Source organism: Carcharodon carcharias, chromosome 13, assembly GCF_017639515.1.
Source record: "Carcharodon carcharias isolate sCarCar2 chromosome 13, sCarCar2.pri, whole genome shotgun sequence".
NCBI lineage: Eukaryota > Metazoa > Chordata > Chondrichthyes > Lamniformes > Lamnidae > Carcharodon > Carcharodon carcharias.
In genome coordinates this window covers 131,954-147,939 of record NC_054479.1, presented here as the reverse complement: position 1 = coordinate 147,939, position 15,986 = coordinate 131,954, and the positions used below count along the sequence as shown (strand labels likewise).

At 47.3% G+C, this 15,986-nt stretch overlaps 1 protein-coding gene across 2 annotated transcripts in view; it reads right to left on the bottom strand.

The window, feature by feature from the left end:
- The window catches only part of scarb1 (scavenger receptor class B, member 1), a 189,771-nt gene that overhangs the window by 113,993 nt on the left and 59,792 nt on the right, over window positions 1–15,986 (bottom strand). For both annotated transcript variants that reach the window (XM_041202804.1, XM_041202805.1), the window contains 2 exons: window positions 12,313–12,428; window positions 4,453–4,619 (listed from right to left, as the gene is read on the bottom strand). In XM_041202804.1, the coding sequence (XP_041058738.1) occupies window positions 4,453–4,619; window positions 12,313–12,428 (283 nt within the window). The remainder of the gene's footprint in view (window positions 1–4,452; window positions 4,620–12,312; window positions 12,429–15,986) is intronic.

Genomic DNA, 15,986 nt, shown 5'->3' with positions numbered 1-15,986 from the left:
TGGTCAAATGGGCAGATAAGTGGCAGATGGAATTTAACCCTGAAAAGTGTGAGGTGATACACTTTGGAAGGAGTAATTTGACAAGGAAGTATTCAATGAACGGCATGACACTAGGAAGTTCCGAGGAACAAAGGGACCTTGGTGTGTGCGTCCATGGATCTCTGAAGGTGGAAGGGCATGTTAGTGGGGTGGTGAAAAAGGCATATGGGACACTTGCCTTTATCAATCAAGGCATAGATTACAAAAGTAGGGAGGTCATGTTGGAGTAGTATAGAACCTTGGTGAGGCCACAGCTGGAGTACTGTGTGCAGTTCTGGTCGCCACATTATAGGAAGAATGTGATTGCACTGGAGATTCACCAGGATGTTGCCTGGGATGAAACATTTAAGTTATGAAGAGAGGTTGGATAGACTTGGGTTGTTTTCGTTGGAGCAGAGAAGACTGAGGGGTGACCTGATCGAGGTGTACAAGATTATGAGGGGCATGGACAGGGTGGATAGGGAGCAGCTGTTCCCCTTAGATGAAGGGGAAGTCACAAGGGGCCATAAATTCAAGGTGAGGGGCAGGAGGTTTAGAGAGGATGTGAGGAAACACTTTTTTTACCCAGAAGGTGGTGACGGTCTGGAATGCACTGCCTGGGAGGGTGGTGGAGGTGGGTTGCCTCACATCCTTTAAAAAGTACCTGGATGAGCACTTGGCACATCATAACATTCAAGGCTATTGTCCAAGTGCTGGTAAATGGGATTAGGTAGGTAGGTCAGGTGTTTCTCATGTGTCGGTGCAGAGTTGATGGGCTGAAGGGCCTCTTCTGCATTGTGTGATTCTGATTCTGGGATTAGAAGCCTGTGACAAGTGGTATACCGCAGGGATCGGTGCTGGGACCCTTGCTGATTTAGATGTAAATATAGGAGGTATGATCAGTAAGTTCGGAGATGACACGAAAATTGATGGGGTGGTGAGTGAGGAGTAAAGCCTTAGATTACCAAGCAATACAGGTGGGTTGGGAAGATGGGGAGAGCAGCGGAAAATGGAATTTAATCCTGAGAAGTGTGAGGTGATGCATTTTGGGAGGACTAACATGGTAAGGGAATACACAATGAATGGTAGGACCCTGGGAAATACAGAGGATCAGAGGGACCTTGGTCTACATGTCCATAGATCCCTGAAGGCAGCAGCACAGGTAGATAAGGTGGTTAAGAAGGCATATGGGATACTTGCTTTTAGTAGCTGAGGTATAGAATATAAGACCAGGGAGGTTATGTTGTAACTGTATAAAACATTAGTTAGGCCACATCTGGAGTACTGTGTGCAGTTCTAGTCACCACAGCATAGGAAGGATGCGATTGCACTGGAGAGGGTGCAGAGGAGATTCACCAGGCTGCTCCCTGGGCTCCAGTGTTTTAGTTATCAAGAGAGACTGGATAGGCTAGAGCTATTTATGGAGCCTCCTCCTCCAATGAGTTGTTTAATTATCCACCACCATTCACAACTGGATGTGGCAGGACTGCAGAGTTTAGATCTGATCGGTTGGTTGTGGGATCGCTTAGCTCTGTCTATCACTTGCTGCTTATGCTGTTTGGCAAGCAAGTAGTCCTGTGTTGTAGCTTCACCAGGTTGACATCTCATTTTTAGGTATGCCTGGTGCTCCTCCTGGCATGCCCTCCTGGACTCTTCATTGAACCAGGGTTGATCCCCTGGCTTGATGGTAATGGTAGAGTGGGGGATATGCTGGGCCATGAGGTTACAGATTGTGTTCGAGTACAATTCTGCTGCTGCTGATGGCCCACAGTGCCTCATGGATGCCCAGTCTTGAGTTGCTACGTCTGTTTGAAATCTATCCCATTTAGCACGGTGGTAGTGCCACACAACACGATGGATGGTATCCTCAATGTGAAGGTGAGATTTCGTCTCCACAATGACTGTGCGGTGGTCACTCCTACCGATACTGTCATGGACAGATGCATCTGCGGCAGGCAGGTTGGTGAGAATGAGGTCAAGTATGTTTTTCCCTCTTGTTGGTTCCCTTACCACCTGCCGCAGACCCAATCTAGCAGCTATGTCCTTTAGGACTCGGCCAGCTTGGTCAGCAGTGATGCTACCGAGCCTCACTTGGCGATGGAAATTGAAGTCCCCCACCCAGAGTACATTCTGCACCCTTGCCACCCTCAGTGCTTCCTCCAAGTGATGTTCAACATGGAGGAGCACTGATTCATCAGCTGAGGGAGGGTGATGTGTGGTAATCAGCAGGAGGTTTCCTTGCCCATGTTTGACCTGATGCCATGAGACTTCATGAGATCTGGAGTCAATGTTGAGGACTCTCAGGGCAACTCCCTCCCGACTGTATACCACGGTGCCCCCACCTCTGCTGGGTCTGTCCTGCCGGTGGGACAGGAGACACCCATGAATGGTGATGGTGGACCAAACAAAAACAGAATTACCTGGAAAAACTCAGTAGGTCTGGCAGCATCGGCGGAGAAGAACAAAGTTGACGTTTCGAGTCCTCATGACCCTTCAACAGAACTAAGTAAAAATAGGAGAGAGGTGAAATATAAGCTGGTTTAAGGTGGTGGTGGGGGGGTGGGGGGGGGGATGTTGGGGGGGGAAAGGTTGTAGGGACAAGCAAGCAGTGATAGGAGCAGATAATCAAAAGATGTCACAGACAAAAGAACAAAGAGGTGTTGAAGGTGATATTATCTAAAAGAATGTGCTAATTAAGAATGGATGGCGGGACACACAAGGTACAGCTCTAGTGGGGGTGGGGTGGAATAAGACTAAAAGGGCATAAAAGGTACAGATTTAAAAATAATGGAAATAGGTGGGAAAAGAAAAATCTATATAAATTATTGGAAAAAACAAAAGGAAGGGGGAAGAAACGGATAGGGGATGGGGATGGAGGAGAGAGTTCAAGATCTAAAATTGTTGAACTCAATATTCAGTCCGGAAGGCTGTAAAGTGCCTAGTCGGAAGATGAGGTGCTGTTCCTCCAGTTTGCGTTGAGCTTCACTGGAACAATGCAGCAAGCCAAGGTCGGACATGTGGGCAAGAGAGCAGGGTGGAGTGTTAAAATGGCAAACTCATCTTCCGACTAGGCACTTTACAACCTCCGGACTGAATACTGAATTCAACAATTTTAGATCTTGACCTCCCTCCTCCATCCCCACCCCCTTTTCGTTTCTTCCCCCTTCCTTTTGTTCTTTCCAATAATTTGTACAGATTTTTCTTTTCCCACCTATTTCCATTACTTTTAAATCTATACCTTTTATGCCCTGTTAGTATTTCCACCCCACCCCCACTAGAGCTTGTGTCCTGCTATCCATTTTTATTTAGCACATTCTTTTAGATAATATCACCTTCAACACCTCTTTGTTATTTTGTCTGTGACATCTTTTGATTATCTGCTCCTGTCACTGCTTGCTTGTCCCTACAACCACACCCCCCCCAACTTCTCTTACCCCCACCCCCCACCCCCAACTTAAACCAGCTTATATTTCACCCCTCTCTTATTTTTACTCAGTTCTGTTGAAGGGTCATGAGGACTCAAAACATCAACTCTTTTCTTCTCCACCGATGCTGCCAGACCTGCTGAGTTTCTCCAGGTAATTCTGTTTTTGTTTTGGATTTCCAGCATCTGCAGTTTTTTGTTTTTATATCATGGTGATGGTGGAGTCTGGGACATTAGATATGATTCCATGAGGGTGACTATGTCAGGCTGTTGCTTGACTAGTCTATGAGACAGCTCTCCCAATTTTGGCACAAGCCCCCAGATGTTAGTGAGAAGGACTTTGCAGGGTTGACATGGCTGAGTTTGCTGCTGTCGTTACCAGTCCCTAGGTCAATGCTGGGTGGTCCATTCGGTTTCATTCCTTTTTTGTGTCTTTGTAGCAGTTTGATACAACTGAGTGGGTTGCTAGGCCATTTCAGAGGTCAGTTAAGTGTCAACCACATTGCTGTGGGTTTGGAGTCACATGTATGCCAGACCAGGTAAGGACAGCAGAGTTTTTTCCCCATAAGGGCATTAGTGAACCAGATGGGTTTTTATAACAATCACCAATAGTTTCATGGTCATCACTGGACATTTAAGTCCAGATTTTTATTGAATTCAAATTCCATCTGCTGTGGTGGGATTTGAACCCAGGTCCCCAGAGCATTACCATGAGTCCTCGCATTATACTAGTCCAGCGACAATGCACTGCCTCCCCATCATGGGCTGCAGCGGTTCAAGAAGGCAGCTCACCACCACCTTCTCAAGGGTGATGAACAAATACAGAAACCTCCTTGTTCCTGCTCTTTAGTTTCCTCCATAACTCCTGAAACTCTTGTCCACTTGGACATAATGAGAACTCGCTTCAAAATTTAACTCATTGCTAAGTAAAGCACTTTGAGATCTCATGAGGACAAATAAATCAAAACCTTTTCTATTTCTGTCCCATGTGAAGAAGCTCAGATACTTACTGTGTCTGCACGTGCTGACATTCAGCACTCCGGACTGCCTGCAGGGACAGAAGCCTTCGTTGGGGGGATATACTGTCCCATTCGCAAACATTGTCTTTGGAGCAATGTATCGGAAAGAAGGTAACCCAAAGGTCCTGCCTGATTTCTGAAACACCAGTTCCAATGTTCTGTTTATAAAAAAGAAATTTTAATAATTTTGTTACTAAATTTCGTTCTACACTCAGGATATTGGTAGGCCCTGAGCAAACTCTCAACAGAACAAAGGTAAGGTGTATAGAAAGATTCAACACAAATAGCTTATTTAGCCCATCAAGTCTTCACCAATAATTGTCTCCAATCAATCCACAAAGTGAAACCCCACTCTTCTCTCACTCCCCATCTAATTCAGCTCACACCCTGCACTGTTTAACTTGAAAGACACGTAAGAATATAGTAATAGGAGGAGGACCCTAATCCCTCAAGCCCACTCCGCCATTCAATACAATGACAGCTGTTCTTCTGCCTCACCCAACTTTCTCATCCACTCCCCATATTTTGATGCCTTGAAAGCAAAAATGTCTCTATTGTATCCTTAAAAATATTCAATAAGGGAGCTTCCACAATTCTCGGAGGTAGAGAATTCCAAAGATTCACAACCCTCTCAGTGAAGTAATTTCTCCTCATCTCAGTCCAATATAGAAAAGGAAACCTCCTGCTGATTACCACATACCGCCCTCCCTCAGCTGATGAATCAGTGCTCCTCCATATTGAACATCACTTGGAGGAAGCACTGAGGGTGGCAAGGGTGCAGAATGTATTCTGGGTGGGGGACTTCAATTTCCATCGCCAAGTGAGGCTCGGTAGCACCATTACTAACCGAGCTGGCCAAGTCCTAAAGGACATAGCTGCTAGACTGGGTCTGCGGCAGGTGGTGAGGGAACCAACAAGAGGGAAAAACATACTTGACCTCATTCTCACCAACCTGCCTGTCGCAGATGCATCTGTCCATGACAGTATCAGTAGGACTGACCACCACACAGTTGTTGTGGGGTTGAAGCTCTGTCCTCACATTGAGGATACCCTCCATCGTGTTGTGTGGCACTACCATCATGCTAACTGGGATAGATTGTAAACAGATCTAGCAACTCAAGACTGGGCATCCATGAGGCACTGTGGGCCATCAGCAGCAGCAGAATTGTATTCGAACACAACCCATAACCTCATGGCCCGGCATATCCCCCACTCTACCATTGCCATCAAGCCAGGGGATCAACCCTGGTTCAATGAAGAGTGCAGGAGGGCATGCCAGGAGCAGCACCAGGCACACCTAAAAATGGGGTGTCAACCTGGTGAAGCTATAACACAGGACTACTTGCATGCCAAACAGCATAATCAGCAAGTGATAGACAGAGCTAAGCGATCCCACAACCAATGGATCAGATCTAAGCTCTGCAGTCCTGCCACATCCAGTTGTGAATGATGGTGGACAATTCAACAACTCATTGGAGGAGGAGGCTCCACAAATCTCCCCATCCTCAATAATGGAGGAGCCCAGCACATCCATGCAAATGATAAGGCTGAAGCATTCGCAAAATTGTCCAGGTGTGTCCTGTACATAAAGAGCAGGACAAAATCGAACTCAGCCAATTACCATCCCATCAGTCTACTCTCCATCATCAGTAAAGTAATGGAAGGCGTCATCAAAAGTGCTATCAAGCAGCACTTGCTTCGCAACAACCTGCTCACTGATGCCCAGCTTGGGTTCCGCCAGGGCCACTCAGCTTCTGACCTCATTACAGCCTTGGTTCAAATATGGACAAAAGAGCTGAACTCCTGAGGTGAGGTGAGAGTGACTGCCCTTGACATCAAGGCCGCATTTGACCAAATGTGGCATCAAGGAGCCCTAGCAAAACTGGAGTCAATGGGAATCGGGGGAAAAATTCTCTGCTGGTTGGAGTCATACCTAGCACAAAGGAAGATGGTTGTGGTTGTTGGAGGTCAGTCATCTCAACTCCAGGACATCACTGCAGGAGTTCCTCAGGGTAATGTCCTCAGCCCAGCCATCTTCAGCTGCTTCATCAATGACCTTCCTTCCATCATAAGGTCAGAAGTGGGGATGTTCACTGATGATTGCACAATGTTCAGCATCATTCTCAACTCCTCAGATACTGAAGCAGTCCATGTCCAAATGCGGCAAGACCTGACAAGATCCAGGCTTGGGCTGACAAGTGGCAAGTAACATTCGTGCCACACAATTGTCAGACAATCTCCAACAAGAGAGAATCCAACCATCGCCCCTTGATGTTCAATGGCATTACCATCACCATCACTGAATCCCCCAACTATTAACATCCTGGGGGTTACTATTGACCAGAGACTGAACTGGACTAGCCATATAAATACTGTGGCTACAAGAGCAGGCTAGAGGCTAGGAATCCTGCAGCGAGTAACTGACTTCTTGACTCCCCAAAGCCTGTCCACCATCTACAAGGAACAAGTCAGGAGTGTGATGGAATACTTGCCACTTGCCTGGATGAGTGCAGCTCCAACACTGAAGAAGCTGGACACTGTCCAGGACAAAGCAGCCCGCTTGGTTGGCACATCCACAAACATTCACTCCCTCCACCACTGATGCACAGTGACAGCAGTGTGTACCATCTACAAGATGCACTGCAGGAATTCACCAAGGCTCCTTCGACAGCATCTTCCAAACCCATGACCACTACCACCTAGAAGGACAAGGGCAGCAGATAGATGGGAACACCACCAGCTGGAAGTTCCCCTCCAAGTCACTCACCATCCTGACTAGGAAATATATCACCGTTCCTTCTCTGTCGCTGGGTCAAAATCCTGGAACTCCCTTCCTAACAGCACTGTGGGTGTACCTACACCACATGGACTGCAGCAGTTCAAGAAGGCAGCTCATCACCACCTTCTCAAGGGCAATTAGGGATGGGCAATAAATGCTGGCCCAACCAGCGAAGCCCACATCCCATGAATGAATTTTTTAAAAACCAGTGCAGATACCAGCACCTTGGTGGGTGTTAGATGTTCAGCTTGAATGTCAATGCACATTGTTGAGGGCACGTCACGCTTGCTTGAGGTGCAGGCGGAGGCAGAGAGTGCCCAGGCTGTCAGTAGGAGGACTGCTGGGGGCCAGGGCGATGGTGGGTCGAAGGCAGTTGATGAGCTTCTGCAGTCATCCATTAGGCAGCAGATGTTGGATGTCCAGCAGGATGTGTGGGAGGATCTGGCAAAGATCTATGAGGGTCAGTGTGCCATGGTCTCTATTGTGGAGGAGTCCATGCGGAGCATGAGCACTGCGTTGACCCTCATGGCCGAGCGCACTGCCTCCTCCATTGAGAGAGTGGCAACTCTCATGGAGAGGCAGCTCCAGGGACAGAATCAGGGGTTTCTGGTGTTGCGCTGGGACCTGCAGCTCTCACATAGGCAATGACCTCAGGTGGTCATTGCCAATGAGGGAGATAGATAAGGCACCCAGTATGCCAGCTTGCTGCCCGTCCATCAATGGTGAGCAGGGAGGACCACAGAGACATCACGTTGGCACTCGAGCTGCTTGTCCTCTCTGCGGACTCCTCAGGGCGCTCCGGATGATGGCAGCCCCTCTGCCAGTGACCGTGGCATCTGATGGGCTGCAGCGACTGGGGAGATGCCAGCTGTGGAACTGGCAGCTCCCTCCCAGGCAGGGCCAGCACAGACTCCACAGGCCAGAGGACGACTGCCAAGGTCATCAAGGCCAACAGGACAGCAGGGTCAGCAGGCTGGCTCCAATGTCGGTGCCAGCGAGGGGAAGGGGCAGCACCAAGACGCAGCGCTCGGAAACGTATGTTTAAAGCACCACAAACACAAGAGGAACTGGTCGTGGGTGATCTTCTGTTCTGTAATGTTTTGTTAATATGTTTACTGGTGTGACCTTTAACACCTGATATAGTTCCTGTTCATTTGATGTGTGTCAAAATGAGATAAATGTTGTTTTTGTAGTAATGGCCTGAATATACTTCACCTTTTGTCTTTCTGGAGCAGGCTACTCCAGTATGTAATGCTGGACGTGAGTGGCTGGACGCTTTATTACACAGGCACTGAGTGGACTTTGGGTTCACATGACAGTCATTTCAGACATCCTAGATAGAGGCAGCAGCCCTGGTGTGAGTGGAAGCAGATCTTTGGCAGCCTGAGCTGAATGAGGGTTGGATCAAGGTGTCCCTGCCTCCCTGGAGGTTCCTGGAGTCTGCCTCCACACCCTCAGTGTTCTCCTCACTCTGCTCCTCTTCTGACTCACTACTGGATTCATCCTCTGTGGCCTGTGGAGCTGCCTCAAGATCCTCTTCCTCCAGTGGGTTCCCCCTCGCCAGTACCAGATTGTGGAGAGCACAGCATGAAACCACAATCAGTGATACCCGCTCTGGGGGGTATTGTCGTGCTCCCCCTGAATGGTCCAGGCATCAGAAGCACATCTTCAGAAGATCTATGATCCTCCCTATCACAGCCCTTGTGGAGGCTCCTATTGTACTGCTGCTCAGCTTCTGTTCTTGGATGGGGGAGAGGTGTCATGAGCCACCTTCTGATGGGATAACCCCTGTCACCCAGCAGCCATCCATCCAGCTGGGCTGGAGCACTGAAGAGCCCCAGCACCTGGGAGTGTCTGAGGATGTAGGTGTGGTGGGAGCTGCCTGGGTACCTTGCACAGACTTGTAGAATCAGCATCCTGTGATCACACACTATCTGCACGTTCATGGAGTGGAAGCCCTTCCTGTTGACGAAGGCACCGGACTCAGCTGCTTTAAGTGGCCCGTTAATTAATGACGCTTGCACAACGGACATCGTTGCGCCCCCACCCACCAAAGTATGGCGATGGCGCGCAGTGCCCATAAACCGCCGCCCATAAACCAGGAGCAGGAGTAGGCCACTCGGCCCCTCGAGCCTGCTCTGCCATTCAATATGATCATGGCCATTCCTCTACCTCAATGCAGTACTCTCACTCTCTCCCCATACCCCTTGATGCCTTTAGTGTCCAGAAATCTATCTACTTCCTTCTTAAATATATTCAGGGACTTGGCCTCCACAAGCTTCTATGGTAGAGAATTCCACAGGTTCATCACCCTCTAAGTGAAGAAGTTTTTCCTCATCTCAGTCCTAAATGGTCTATCCCGTATCCTGAGATTGTGACCCCTTGTTCTAGACCCCCAGCCAGAGGAAACATCCTCCCTGCATCCAGTCTGTCCATCCCTGTCAGAATTTTATACATTTCAATGAGGTCCCCTCTCATTCTTCTAAACTCCAGTGAACACAGGCCTAGTCGGCCCAATCTCTCCTCGTACGACAATCCTGCCATCCCAGGAATCAGTCTGATGAACCTTTGCTGCACTCCCTCTATGGAAAGTATATCCTTTCTTAGATAAGGAGACCAAAACAGCACAGAATACTCCAGGTGTGGTCTCACCAAGGCCCTGTACAGCTGCAGTAAGACATCCTTGCTCCTGTACTCGAGTCCTCTCACAATGAAGGTCAATGCACCATTTACCTGACCTGCTGGCTGCACCTGCATGTTTGCTTTCAGTGATATTTTTTATTCTGTCATGTGATGTGAGCGTCACTGGCTAGACCAGCATTTATTACCCATCCCTAACTGCCCTAGTTCAGAGGACATTTAAGAGTCAACCACATTGCTGTGGGTCTGGAGTCACATGTAGACCAGACCAGGTAAGGACAGCAGATTTCCTTCCCTAAAGGACATTAGTGACCCAGATGGGTTTTTACAACAATGGACAATGGTTTCATGGTCATCATCAGACTTTTAATTCCAGATTTTTATTGAATTCAAATTCCACCATCTGCCGTGGTGGGATTCGAACCTAGGGGCAGAATTTTCCCATTGGCACACGGGGGTGGGGGTGGGTGTGGGGGTGGGGTAGGCAGGGCCCTGCACGTCCGTGTGTAAAATAACGCACGGTGACCTTGGGCGAGTGTCCCGACATCACCGGGCGCCATCGTGATATTTCATTGGACGGGCGGGCAATGATCTCCGATGTGAACCCGCCATTAATTCACGGGCCACTTAAGGCCCCTGACTCACCAATCGATGCAGATTTTTCAGTGCCCGTGTAATCTTTGGGTGCAATGGGCAGGCGGGTAGGACACATCTGTATAAACCTCACCCACGCGCAGGATCAGAGGGGTCACGAGTCTGCACAGTCGAGTATTTATTTTTCAAAGTTACTGATACTCACCAGTGTGATCCGCGATACTTCAAAACACATCCCAGCTGCTCGGTCTGGACTCTTAACCTCCAGGTCAGCTCCCTGCAGTGAGGAAACTTTACTGGGTCTGTAGGTTTCTGGAAGCCTTCCCTTAGCCTGGGAATGGGAGCTGAACTCTCCACTGGCGGCAGCTCCTCTGAGAAGGAAGGGAGGGCTTGAAGGGGGAGGAGGCCAGGAGCCCACATTCAGCCTCCAGGGGAGCCACCTGTGGGAGGCCAGGTGCAGGCACAAGGGGCGCAGGGCCAAGAGGTAGTCCAAGGAGGAAGGGGACACAGAAGACGCCACTATCCTGCTGCCTGGGTTTACAGGCGGCGAAGCAGCTACTTCAATATGACTGAGCTGCAGTGCCGAAGGAGGCTCCATTTGGCACTCCTCTGCGCCCACATTGGCGTCAACACCTCTTCCTGCCCCCACCCTGGCAGCGCTGAGCTTTTCAGTGTGCGCTCCACGCTGGCCGTTAATTGGCCAGCCAGAGTGAAATCGTGATCGGGGGCCTATCGCGGTTGGCGGTCCGTACCCCGGACACTCCCAGGCCCATCAATGGTGCCCACACACTGACCTAAAAATCCTGCCCTATAGAAACTTAGAAAATAGCAGCAGGAGTGGGTTATTCAGCCCCCCAAGCCTGCTCTGCCATTCAATATGAACATGGCTAGTCCTTTTTCTCAACGCCCAATTCCTGCACTCTCCACATACCCCTTCATGCTTTTAGAGTCCAGAAATCTATCTATTTCCTATTTAAGTATATTCAGTTACTTGGCCTCTGAAACATTCACTCCCTCCACCGACGCACAGTAGCAGCAGTGTGTGTACCAGCAACACAATGCACTGCAGCAACTCACCAAGGCTCCTTATACAGCACCTTCCAAACCCATGACCAAAGGACAAGGACAGCAGATAGATGGGAACACCACCACCTGGAAGTTCCCCTCCAAGTCACTCACCATCCTGACTTGGAAATATATCACCGTTCCTTCACTGTCACTGGGTCAAAATCCTGGAACTCCCTCCCTAACAGCACTGTGGGTGTACCTACACCACATGGACTCAAAGGCAATCAGGACTGGGCAATAAATGCTGGCCTAGTCGGTGATACCCACATACCATGACACAATGAAACATGTTCCTTAAGTTTCTCCAATATTTTCTCTAAGATTCCTCACTCTTATTCACCCCTTGATTACCCTCTATTTTTGGTATGTAATTTGTTTCTTCGACTATAAATTCTCTCCACACATTAGTGTCAACAGACACAACAAATATATCATAAAATATCATGTAGTCTGAGATAACAGTGCATCAGATATCCAGTGGGTGCTTTGTAATGCGGCAGGTTTGCTATTTAAATACTGATTGTACCAGCAATAACTTTAATCAAACTATCTTCAGCACAACAGCAGGGTCATTCCCTCTGAATAGGATTCAGCCAAATGGAAACACAACATAGGTTTTCCATTGATTTCTGGCCTGCAATTCTCCAAACAAACACACGCATTACTTTGAGCCTGCAGTTGCCGAGTTGTATTTGGTTTTATCCCACAGAGCTTGTTGTAACAAACCTGCATATTTTTGTGATTTAGATCAGTCAGTAATTGTTTCCTACCTGCAGGAGTCTGGGCTGAAGAAAGTTAATGCGTCTGAAGGAGTCATGAATGGAGGCCACATTTCACCTGCTGTTCCATTTATCATGTTGCACTGGTCAGAACGCCAATAGTTCACCTGGATTTAGAAAGAAAGGGATAAAATCAAATAGTATTAAGTTCAACATGCCTCGAATATTAGGGCTGCATCACTGCATCAGTGCAAAGTGTCTTATCTCCTACTCTGTACCAATGAGCAAATGATTCAACCCAGCTCAATAAACGCTGCCAATCATACTGTTTTTTATTTCCGATTTCCAAATAATTTCACTTTTGTATTGAACAGTAATATTTTATTTCATTGCACTTTGTTATGATCCCCAGCTGAGATTACCCCTGGACAGGCTTGATTCCAGAATGGAAGCCAGCTTGAGAGACCCTAACTTTTATTCATTTGTTTAGATATGTGGAGAGTGGCTACTGAACAGAGTCACCGGAGTCAGCTGATGAATGTTTTGTAAATGAATAAAATATTTAATGACCAAGAAAAGGTGAACTCTATTGCAATACTCCTTCACCCACAACTATACCGTTATAGATGTACACAGGTTTGTAAGGATAACACAAGTTACAAAAGCTATCTTATACTTTAATATCCACAGTAAGTGCACATTCTACGTAAATCTTTGGCACCCTGTTGTCAGACACATCAGACTCTGAAACCAAGTGACAGATGCCACCTGAACCGGATACTATGGGTCTCTCCTCCACTCCTCTTTCTCCCGCCCCCCACCCCCCACTCCCTGGTGATTGTTACACCATGAGCCAAATGATTTCACTGCAGTCTGTTTTTCACACAAGGGTTTCCAATCTCCACTCTCCAAGACCTCACCTTGGAATCTTCTTCCAAACCGAGGTTTTCTCTCAGACACCTTCTGGAAAGGTTCACCACGAGGGTTTCAAACTCTCCTTCTGATGTTCCTCTCCCCTGAGTCACCACATGCATTCAAGCTGTCTTCCACACACACTCTCTCTCACCAGCTCAGCTGTCAGCTGTATCACTGCTTCACAAGCCCATAGCAAAGAGTCACAGATCTTTAGTTGTCTCTTTCGACCAAGCTGTTCTCGCTCTAAATCTGCTTTCTGCAGCTTTTATCTCTTTAAATCTGAAGCTTGGAGCCTTTCTCTCGGCCCTTCACTATTAACTTCAATTAACAGGACAGCTTTCCAGGTTCCTGTCCTTCCTTTGACTAGAAGGTCTGCTTGGAACTTTCCCCTGTTTCTGTCCCACTCCTTTGGCCTTGGGACCTTTTGGGAAATCTGCAGCTCCCTCTCTCAGTGTCTAGTCTCTCTGGAGTCCTGGCTTCAAATTGAACTTAAACCTGCTGTTCTTTAGTTTTTGTGTGTGTGTCTGTGGGAGGGACCTGCTTCTTCAGGCCCCCTGCTGCTCGGCAGCAGCCCAATTCTGCTACTCCTGTTTGTTTAGCCTAGCTGCAACAGCCAGAAGAAACCTCATTAGAAACACAGTCACCTTTTTAAAGTGAAACTAAAACTCTACTTGACCTTGAACACATAGATACAGAAATATAAATCAAACTTAAACTTTAAAGCTAAAACTCATTCCTAACACCCACAAATACAAATATAACTTACTTAAACTGTCTCTATTTCCTAAAAGTTTGCACAACCATAATCAAGTCATACAAAAACAAGATGATTGCTTATAATCTGTGTGTGTGGAGGTGAGAGATGCTGGGGCATGGGAGAGGAGCGAGTGGGTGGGGAAAGGGTAAAGCAGGAGGGCAGGGGGACAGTCACAAGGAGGAAAACTGGGGCAGGCAAAGAAAGGGACAATACAGGAATGTCAGACGTTCCAATGCGTCTTACAGTCCTTCAAGTTGTTTTGCAGTGTCATTACTGGTATAATACAGAAAGCTTTGCTGGAACACCAAATGGTTCTGAAATTCCAGCTATTATTTGAAATGCAGGCTGATGTGTCTGGAGAGTGGCAAAGAAATGCAACCTCACAGCAAGATAAGAAAGGTGAGCAACTATTATTCAACAACAACAACTTATATTTATATAGTACTTTTCTTTATTTGTTCATGGGATGTGGACTTCGCTGACCAGGCCAGCATTTATTGTCCATCCCTAATTTCCCTTGAGAAAGTGTTGGTGAGCTACCTTCTTGAACCACTGCAGGAATAAAACATCCCAAGGTGCTTCACAGGAGCATTATAAAACCAGGTGTGATACCGAGCCACGTAAGGAGATATTAGATCAAATGACCAAAAGCTTGGTCAAAGAGATAAGCCATTCCTTAAAGCCTAAGGGAGGAAAGTGAGTTAGAGGGATTCCAAAGCTTAGTGCCAAAGCAGCTAAAGGCACTGCCACCAAAGTTGGATGATTAAGATTGGGGTGGTCAGAATTAGGACAGGGCAGATTTCTGGGAGGGTCGTGGGGCTGGAGTTTAACAGATTTAACAGGAAGGACAGGGCCATGGAGGGATCTGAAAACCCAAGGATGAGAATTTTAAAAATCAAGACGTTGCTTAACCGAGAACCAATTGAAGTCAGTGAGCATATGGGTAATAGATAAATAGGATTTAATGTAATTTAGGAGACAGACAGCAGAGTTATATGAGCTAAAGTCTGCAGTGGTCTGACCAGAGGAACATTGAAATAGTCAAGTCTGTGAACCCAATACAAAATTCACCAGAATGGCATTTATTGCCCACCCATCTGATAAACCTTGACATTAGCAAAACAAAAACAGAATTACCTGGAAAAACTCAGCAGGTCTGGCAGCATCGGCGGAGAAGAAAAGAGTTGACGTTTCGAGTCCTCATGACCCTTCGACAGAACTGGCAAAGCTGTTGGGTTTTTATGACAATCCAACAGAGACATGATCACTTTTACTGGTACCAGCTTTGCTTTTTGAGACAAATTTAAGATTTTGGGTAAGGGATGTGAGGGATACAAGGAAAAATTGTTTATGCAGCTAGTGCTACAGGCCTGTACTTGCAGTATTATGGAGATAGAGCGAGGGAATAGACCGACTCGATTGCTCTACCGACAGTAGACATGGGCTGAATGGGCTAAATGGCCCCCTTCTGCTGAAATAACTCTGTCTCTATCACCAGTAGAAATTATGAAGCAGTTGGGTTTTAGACATGTTTTCCATTATTTAACTAAGATATAGTCCTGCCGCCATCTTAAACATTCACTCTCTTCAGTGGCGACACCACCAGATTCCCAAGGGCAACAAACAATGGACAATAAATGCCTGGTCTTGCAAATTCCATATCCTGAGAATCAATATTAAAAAATACATAACAAAAACAGAATTACCTGGAAAAACTCAGCAGGTCTGGCAGCATCGGCAGAGAAGAAAAGAGTTGACATTTCAAGTCCTCATGACCCTTCAACAGAACTGAGTGAATATAAGGAGGGGTGAAATATAAGCTGGTTTAAGGTTTTGGTGTGGGGGGGGGGTGGGGGGAGAGAAGTGTGGGGGGGTGGTGTGGTTGTAGGAACAAGCAAGCAGTGATAGGAGCACATAATCAAAAGATGTCACAAACAAAAGAACAAAGAGGTGTTGAAGGTGGTGATATTATCTAAACGAATGTGCTAATTAAGAATGGATGGTAGGGCACACAAGGTACAGCTCTAGTGGGGGTGGGGTGGAAAGACTAGCA